The sequence below is a fragment of the Anopheles merus genome, chromosome 3R (assembly GCF_017562075.2).
Source record: "Anopheles merus strain MAF chromosome 3R, AmerM5.1, whole genome shotgun sequence".
Taxonomy (NCBI): Eukaryota; Metazoa; Arthropoda; class Insecta; order Diptera; family Culicidae; genus Anopheles; species Anopheles merus.
Window position 1 is genome coordinate 22,204,614 of NC_054084.1, and position 8,702 is coordinate 22,213,315.

The following is an 8,702-nucleotide window of genomic DNA, read 5'->3' on the forward strand; positions in this document are numbered from 1 at the left end:
GGTGTGCTGAGTGTGCTTCCCCGTTCGTCGCATGCGTGTCCTTTATTATGGTCCCCCCGTATACATACACAGTCCAAGGACTTTTCTCGCTGTTTGATACCCGTCCATCATAACACGGAGTGCGGTGGTTCATCAAAATACACGAGCCGATCCGTTGTGACACGGGAAAGCAGGGGTTTGGAGAAAGTTTTGTGTTTTGCCAGCCGTCGAAAACTTGTCCCCTCCCTGCCTTCCTACCCTTGGGGAATGGGGTGCTTTTTGTTGCGACGCATTTTGTGTTGCCACACAGCAGGGCTCATAACTGATGGTCCCAAAGAGCGGCAACAAGTGTGCGTGTGTGTGTGTGAGTGGCGAGAAGCTGGAACCGACCAAGGCGGTTAGGTAAAGCAGTTCCTCGTGGTAGCTTTGTCCTTGTTTTTTTTTCTCCGCACTAAAAACCCGTTACCACACATGTTTTGTGTTCGTAATGGTTGTAGTTTTCCACTGCCAGTTTTAAAAGGAGGAACTTTGTTGCATTCCACCACCCCCCCCCCTGCTAAAGGAAGCTGCACTAAAGCGAAGTACGAAGAACACTGGGCAGCTAAAGGACTGCATTCTACAGGTGGTTGTTTTTTCGGGATCAGCGCGCGAAAGTTCCACGGCCGGGAAAATGCAACACGGAAATTCCATTACCGTGCGCTGCGGCGCAAAAATTCCTCAAACACACACACGCACAGTTTTATACGCATATACGCAGATCGTTGTTTGCGCGGCCACCGACCGTTAGAGCATCCGAACGGGAGTGAAGAAAGTTGCTAGGGGCCGGCTTTCGGTGCACTGCTGTGAAAATTGCATTTCCAGCCGCGACATTTGCGGCCCACGTGATACGGCCGCCGGGGACGGATTATAATCGCTGCGGCGCTGCGTATGTGTACGCGCTGCGAGCCGGGGCCACGTGGCCCCGAGCGCTGCCGGCAAAAACATGGCAATGACCGAGAGCAATGCGCTGTCGTACGATTTTTCATTCTAAAAAGAATGCTTTTAAAAGGGCGAAGGATGAAAAACAGGAGGACAGAGCCCCGGAACGGGAGATGGAGTTGGTTGATCTGTGCTCCTGTCCCACGTGTTCGAATTATTATGAGGGGCACGGGGTTACGTTGCTTATGGTGTATGCCTAAATTTTGCCCTCTGCCCTCAAATAGGTCGTGACACGTGCTATTTTTACTCAGCCAAAGCCCGCTCCATTGCCCGCACGTGCAGTAGTTGGGAGGACGATGAAATTTATATTTTTTTCTCTCTCTATGGTTTTTTTTTTTTTTGAAGGGGAGATTGGAGGGATTTTAGGCATACGGGAGCTCTAGTTGGGGCCGATAATTTGTCCTTTTTTGGGTGGGGATTTTGGGGAAGTCAGCGAACGTGTGATTAGTGATGGATGGTTAGCTGGAAATCGGATGCACCCGACACGCGGATTTGATTTGCTAATGGGAAGTCGTTAGCACAGCCATGCCTACGGATTGACGGTTCGTAATTGGAAAGATGGTTTGATTAATACACTATTTTCTAATGTTTTCAGTAGAAAGTTATATATTAAAATTTTGTTCGATTTTTGAACTTTTTTTTCATTTTTTGGACGATTTTGTGAAATTTTTGAATTTCTTTGGAACACAATTTTGAATATCTTCAAACAAATTGATCGAGGAAAGAGAATTAAAATAGGTAAATAAATTATTTATTTGAATTTTAATTGAAAACTTGAATATTAAAGTGAAAAATTTGATAAGAAATAATGTGCTGAAGCATGGCTGTTATCTAAACAATAATTACCTGTTCCAATACTTTCACAAACAATCACATTCGTAAGTTGTCTTGTCAACACAACTTACGTTTAATTGCATTGATAGGTAAATTGATAATTAAAAACGCCTGTTTATCATTCAATTTTATACGAACGGTTTAATATTGAATAGTAGTGCCCAATAATCCAAAAATAATAAGGTCTATCATGGCTTAAAAGGACTCTATGAGGGGTTTGGAACACTGCGAACGATATTACAAATGTTACAAAGTATGAATAGATGTTGTTATCGATATGAAAACAATGTCAAACAAGTGTATTAATTACAGTGTCTCTGGGACTGGGCGATGAAAATGGAGCAAGAACCTAGGATATTACACATTACGCATTCGTTGAGCTCTTGATTACCGGAACATAATTTGGATTTTTAATGGCAGAACTAACGAATACGAATTACATTACTCAAAATCTTTCATTGTGTTAATTTACGATACTAATACTGATACAATTAATCTCGATTGGCATACCTTTTCACAATTGTAATAGGAGTAATCTTCAAGAGATCTTCTTACTACTTATTACGCAAAAAATAGTTTTATCATTATGTTACATGCCCCGGCACACCATTTTCTAATGCTATTGTTACATCTAGATCGAAACGTATTCCAAGCTCCCATCATCCAAACACATTCACCCATCTCCAGTTATTCCGGAGCTGGCATTTAAGCCGGACACAGTGGAAATATCATCGTCATTATGGATTGTGCTGACCATGTTACGTAAACCGGTACGCAATCAGCGCTTCCCCGCGTTCTTCCCTCAGTTAGTTCTGGCAGGACACGACATTGCAAGAGAAAGGTCACACGGCGACTGGATCGTGACAGAATTGACGGATTGGGATCTCTTTTTTCTCCTCCTCCTCGAAAGCGTTTCCAATTCCTCTCCCATTGCCCGCATGATGTACCTTGAAAATGGTGTGCGCTCATTTCCACTGTGACGTATGTGAGAGATTGTGTAATCGAAATCAAGTTCATGTGTGTGTGCGTGTGTTTCAAGTGCAAAAAAGGGCTTCATCGTTTAAAACTTTGGTTTCATATTGCTTTATTGAACTGCTTTAACAGAACAAGGCTAAGGTGCTACGGTAAATGCGCACCGTCTTGTGGGCATTTGTGGTTTGAGATTCATGGCGGTGGTCGTTTGCAATACACCGGCTGGTAGTGCAAACGTGCTACACTTTTAAACAATAATCAAGCTACTAAACATCACATTAGAGCTATCGAGTCTTTGCGTTGAGTTGGGTATGCGAAGTCTTCTTGATGAGGGAGAGGATCCTCCGGGGGGGAAGTAGTCTACAAATAATGGCACCACAATAACTCTATCCAAAGAAACAAAAAACCATCTTCTTTCGATACGAGCGGTAATGTGTAGGGGTGTGTCCTGCTCAGTTAGCAACGTCCGACAGGAGCAGCTTCACGATGTTATCGATAACGTTCACATCCGCCAGAATGCTCATGTGATCGGCCCCTGGGAACTCTTTGGCAACGATCGTTTGCTTCTGTTGCGTTGTCCACTGCAGGCAAGCTTCTAGCGAACGAGAATTTACCGTACCGTCGCCATTGCCCATCTTTAGGACTGGTGTGCCGCTCAGATCGTACGATTTCTGATAATCCAAGCTGTGAAAATATGAAACAAACGATTCCATAAGCAAAATACACGCTTTTAAAGCAAAACAAATTCTACTTACGATTCAACAGTGTTGATTTTGCTACCGTACAGACAGTGCAGCTCCACACCGGGTGCGGTAAAGTTAAGCGTGTACGGCAGGGAATCTTTGCGCATTTCCCACCCGTTCGGGTACTCCAGATCCTCGAAAAACTCTTCCATCTGTGCCATCGTGTATACGCGCGACTGGGTCCGTGCGAGCACCTCGTTCGGCTTCCAGAACAGTGGCGATGGGAGCAGCCAGGCCAGCGACGGGTTGGTGATCTGCTCGGCACGCATCACCTTACCGCTCAGCGCAAACGCACCGAGATCGTCACCGATTGCGTACACCTTCAAGGCTTTCACGCTGCCCGCCCAAGCACCGGCAAGCGAAATGACGCGCTTTATGTACTTTGCCTTCCACTGGGCCGTTTGTAGCTGCAGGAAGTGCAGTGTCATAGGGGCGCCCATGCTGTGCACGATAAAGGTGACCGGTGTGTCGTGGTTAATGGTGTACGTCTGCTCGACCAAAAACTTTAGCTGCAGGAAATACTCTTTATTTTCGGCTGGAATGAAGAGAATGTAGATTGTAAAAGCCAGTTCTTTCTTCTCTCTTCATCTTCAAATACATACTCGGTCCCTTGCGAAAGTCGTACGGTGCGCCAACGATCGATTTGTCCCGCACGTACCCGTTCGAAACGAGCGCATTGGCGATGTTGACAAAGTACGCACCGACCGACGCGTGCGACGGATCGATCCATTCGACCGTTTCCGACTGACCGAAGCCTGGCACGCGCGTCGTAACGCCGGGCGAGTTGCACGTGGTGCGCGTTACATTGTCGTACTCGAGGCGAATGTTGTCGATCCAGCAGTCGATCACTAGGGGAAGCAGCAGTTCCTTGTTCAGCCAAAGGTTAAAGAACGTGGTGGTGTGTTTCTGGCACAGGATCGAAACCTTGTTCGGTTTGTCGATGATTGCATCCATCTGGCTACCGCCATCGCCGGGTACTGCACGATCGATCGGAAACGAAAGAAGTTGACAAAATCCAATTGATAAAGACAATAACGATTAGTTTAAAGTTTGTGTACACGACCTGCTTAGAATAAAAGGCCTATGACCAGGCAGCCAGCGCCATAAACAACAACAAAGTGCCAGCGTGTTTACGCTTTGTTGAAGGCCCATTCCATTTCACTTCCCGTCTCGTACGTGGTACGATCATCGCGCGATCATTTACGCAAATTTGCTATATTTATTTACTTCTCAGTCACTGGGTCGTGACTCACTACGGCCTCGCGTTTCGGTTGATAAGCGTGCTTCCGAAACGTTCCAGTCCCTTCTTCCCGGGCTTGCACGTTCGAACAAAGAACCTGCGCCTGATTGCACGCGCTTGATTGGAAAAGTAAAAAACAAATTTCAACTTACCGAAAACAACTGGCGATAGGTGGCGTTCCGGCTCGCGTATATGAGAGTACTTCCTGAAGAGGTGCTTGAGCGATCCCAAATAGGTGCCACCGTGGTTGAAGAACACTCCCGAGGACGGTGCACAGCAGCCAAGCAGTACCGCACAAAGCACGAACAGGTAGCGTTGGTTCATCTTACTTCCAGTCGGGGATGGACCCCGGTTCACGACGCAAATGGACGGTTACCACTTCTGAGGAACAATGATGAGGAGGCTCGTTACCGTTGTTAAAAAGTTCCGCTAATTGAATTTTTCGGTGTTATCTCTCTATCCAAATTTCGCGTTACGAAAGCACGCCAAGTCGTAACCAATCAATACCAGTCGAATGGTGTTAGGGCACTTGCTTTCGATGCTACCTCGACCGCGTACGAATGTATTATGTAGCTGGGCAAGAAAACAAATCGCAAAATGCTTGATACGCAAAATCCGAACTTATGCGGCTTTGAACTCACGCGACTTGTTTTTCGGTCGGTCCCGAGGTGGCCGATTTTTCTGCTTGCCGCGGCGGATTCCCGTACACGACTGGATTGATCGCAACCCAAGAATGGGAGATAGAGCGAGAGGTAGCACCGACGATGGCGATAACGGGCGGTCGCTTGCTCTCCCCCCAAAGGGAATCGGCGGGAACCGTGATTTGATAACAACAGCGAAATTGTTAACCCGCCCTACCCGCTGTGCCCTACCCCTTACCCTTCAATTGTTTTTGTTTGGTGCCGAGACGCGGTCAGTTCAGTGAGTTCTAACACCACTTTTCAATGAAATTGTCCTACTAATAACTATCTGGTGGCTTTACAGCTAGCAACTTACCTAATTTGGAGCTCTTTTTCCGAAAATTCTTCGTAATTTTGCAGCAAACAGCTGTGAGAATGATTTTTATTTACATTGAAGCCGCTTTGCGAAGACGCAACAAACAGTACCGCTGTACGCCAAACAAAACGTCAATGCGGTACTTGTACAGCGGTTGCTGTGCCGCCGTATGATGCGATGTTTTGAAAGGATTTTTTATGCGAAATAGAATGATGGGGTTGATTTTCTGTTTTGTAGAGTTTGTAATAAAACAAATTAGCTGAGTTTTGTTCACTTCTAAATAAAATAAACATTTTAATAAGCATTAGAAATAGGAAACGAATTGAAAATACGCTCCAAATGGCAGTGGAACAATCAGAGTGACCAGAAATACCGATTTATCTGTATTCCTACCGATTTTTTATATGCCTACCGATTCACAGATGACTGCCCTAAAATTACCGACTTTCCATTTATCCTACCGAAAATCACAGATATTTGATTTTTCAGTCGTTTAAGCTTAATCTGTGGCGCTTGGGATTAGCTTATTCAAGGATCGCTATCCTCATTTGTTACTTATCGCGCTGATGCACGTTTGTTTGCCTGGCACTTGAAAAACGCTACATGCGTTTTGAATTCAAAATTTTATCCGATAAATTTTAAGTCCATAATGAGTAGAAAATGTCAGTTGTGTGGATTCCGAGAATTGCTCGTCAAAGAAAATCATATAAATTTGAATTTGAATCTCGCTGTCGGCGGTTAAAGCTTAAAACGAAAATGATCATTAAAATAATTGATTAAATTTTAATTGTTGCGTTCTCAACAGTGCTCCTGCCGAAATCTGCCAATATAATCTGGCCACACTGGCTCGCAGGGCAAAAGCTCGCTCGAAAGGTCAATAACCGTCGCAAACGTCAAAAACGACCGTCGCCAGCGCCTCGAAATCGTTGCGAGTTTCGCTCGCTGGCGACGTCGGTTTGCAGTACATGCGACGTCGGTTTTGACGTTTTGCGACGGTTTTGCGACGGTGGCCGCCAAAAAGCTCGCCTTGACCTGTGTGCAAAGTGACCAGAAATACTGATTTATATATATATATATACATATATCTAGGATTTGAATTGAAAAATCTCAATTTTTTTAATCATTGAACTATAAAATCAGCCAAACAATGAAATCAATCTAAATAATCCAGCGAAAATCAAATTACAGCACGTACTATAAAATCGTATCCAATGAAGCACTGCTGCGGCCCTAGGCGGTCGCGTGGAGCTTCGAGAAAAAGAACTTGCCACCACTGAGAAAAAAATGCGCATCTTAGTCTTTCTTTGGCTTAGAATTCCTAGTGCAATTTTCAGATCGACACTTCAGAAAAACCTTCATTTGTGTAACCCCTGAACCAAATCTAATCCATATCCTAGATAAAGGATGCATATTCTCGAGTTTCGAGTTTTAAGCTACCGAAAACTACCGATAAAATTTTGATGCGCCTACCGAAAACCGCCAAAATAATCTGGCCACACTGGTCGTGTTTGTTGCATTTCGGCAAGCGGCAAATGTAAATAAATTCCGCTCTCGTCCAAGCGTGCTCGTAATTGGTTAATTTCCATTAGTATTTCAAGTCTTTTGGTTGTGGTACGAAAAGTTGTTCATTTCAAGATAATTTTTAGAAGCGGAAAAGCCATACAAGCAGTACTTTTCCGTGAAATCGATCGCGTGATCCACCGAACCTCAACCAAACAAATCCAACCATCATGGATGATCAGGTCTGTCCGCGATGCAAAACCACCAAATACCGCAACCCGTCGCTCAAGCTGATGGTGAACGTGTGCGGCCACACGCTGTGCGAAAGCTGCGTCGAGCTGCTGTTTCTCAAAGGGTCCGGCTCCTGTCCGGAGTGCAATGTGGCCCTGCGTCGGAGCAACTTCCGCGTGCAGCTGTTCGAGGACTCGAACGTCGACAAGGAGGTGCAGATACGCAAACGCATCCTGAAGGATTTCAACAAAAAGGAGGACGACTTCGGCTCGCTGGACGAGTACAACGACTATCTGGAGATGATCGAGGAGCTGGTGTTTAATCTGTGCAACAACATCGACATCATCAACACGAACAAACGCATTGAGCAGTACAAGCGGGACAACCGGGACGTGATCATGAAGAACAAGCTGAAGCTGAGCAAGGACGAGCTGGAGTTGGAGCAGATCGTGGAGTACGAGAAGGAGCAGTTCGATCAGCGGCGGAAGGAGCTGGCGATGATTGAGGCGGAAAACCGGAAGCAGAAGACGAAAAACAAGGAAGAGCTAATCGATTCGCTGATGGCAAGCTACGAGGATGCGAGCGCGATCGTGGACAAGTTCACGCAGAAGGCGGAACAGTCCCAGATACAGCTGCCGAAACCGGTCGCACCGCCACCGGTCGCCAAGCAGACACACTTCTCGTCCGGCATTGCTACCGGTTTCCAGGGTCAGCACGGTTTCCTGGCCGTGCCGAAGCTGGAGGAGGGCCCGCTGTACGTGTACGAACCGCAAGGATTTGAAACGGATGGACCGGCGCCGCCCTCGCTGGAGGAGGTGATCAACAACGGCTACATCAGGCACATACGGTGAGTAGTAAACTGAGGGTTTCTTTTAAAGTTTTTCCGAAGTAAATTTATGTTCCTCTTTTTTTTTGTAGACTTGAAAATTTGGCAGAAAAAGCGGGAGGATTCCAAACGAACATTTCCTGCCTGCGAGCTATTCAGGAAGCGTTGGCCGGATTATATCACGGTTAGTTTGGAGGTTGAATAGGATTAGCTAGAGGTAAACAAGAATAAATTTGCACCATTTTTAAACATGCAATTTGTTCCTTTTTTGTTTTGTAGAAATGTAAAAAGTTATTACCTCGAGTAGTTTGCGTTAGAATGTAATGTACAAAAAGGAATTAATAAGTTAATCTCACGCGTGTTCACGAACCATCGCTTGCGATTCTACTATTCCAACCACACC

General features: G+C 45.6%; 2 protein-coding genes across 3 annotated transcripts; one reads left to right on the forward strand and one right to left on the reverse strand.

Moving 5' to 3' along the window:
* Window positions 1-2,858: 2,858 nt before the first annotated feature.
* On the reverse strand, window positions 2,859-5,849 carry LOC121597220 (phospholipase A2 group XV-like). 2 transcript variants are annotated; one of them, XM_041922820.1, is made up of 5 exons: window positions 5,743-5,849; window positions 4,899-5,127; window positions 4,109-4,483; window positions 3,519-4,041; window positions 2,859-3,447 (listed from the first exon to the last, which is right to left on the reverse strand). In XM_041922820.1, the coding sequence occupies exons 2-5, from the start codon at window positions 5,068-5,070 to the stop codon at window positions 3,216-3,218; spliced, it is 1,302 nt and encodes a 433-aa protein (XP_041778754.1). In that variant the 5' UTR covers window positions 5,071-5,127; window positions 5,743-5,849; the 3' UTR covers window positions 2,859-3,215. The 2 variants fall into 2 exon arrangements, with proteins under 2 accessions (XP_041778754.1, XP_041778755.1); XM_041922821.1 differs by lacking the exon at window positions 5,743-5,849 and adding an exon at window positions 5,388-5,595.
* Window positions 5,850-7,231: 1,382 nt separating this feature from the next.
* LOC121595806 (CDK-activating kinase assembly factor MAT1) lies at window positions 7,232-8,669 on the forward strand. Its single transcript, XM_041920043.1, has 3 exons — window positions 7,232-8,320; window positions 8,392-8,483; window positions 8,579-8,669. Exons 1-3 carry the CDS (start codon window positions 7,473-7,475, stop codon window positions 8,584-8,586), a joined length of 948 nt encoding a protein of 315 aa, XP_041775977.1. The 5' UTR covers window positions 7,232-7,472; the 3' UTR covers window positions 8,587-8,669.
* The last annotated feature ends 33 nt before the right edge of the window (window positions 8,670-8,702 follow it).

What these genes read in the sequence shown, in the direction of transcription:
- LOC121597220 (XM_041922820.1), bottom strand. Translation starts at nt 5,070, where the DNA reads ATGAACCAACGCTACCTGTTCGTGCTTTGTGCGGTACTGCTTGGCTGC. An exon ending in CCTATCGCCAGTTGTTTTCG is followed by an intron (nt 4,484 to 4,898) that starts GTAAGTTGAAAT and finishes TCGATCGTGCAG; the next exon opens with TACCCGGCGATGGCGGTAGC. An exon ending in AAAATCAACACTGTTGAATC is followed by an intron (nt 3,448 to 3,518) that starts GTAAGTAGAATT and finishes ATATTTTCACAG; the next exon opens with CTTGGATTATCAGAAATCGT.
- LOC121595806 (XM_041920043.1), top strand. Translation starts at nt 7,473, where the DNA reads ATGGATGATCAGGTCTGTCCGCGATGCAAAACCACCAAATACCGCAAC. An exon ending in GGCTACATCAGGCACATACG is followed by an intron (nt 8,321 to 8,391) that starts GTGAGTAGTAAA and finishes TTTTTTTTGTAG; the next exon opens with ACTTGAAAATTTGGCAGAAA.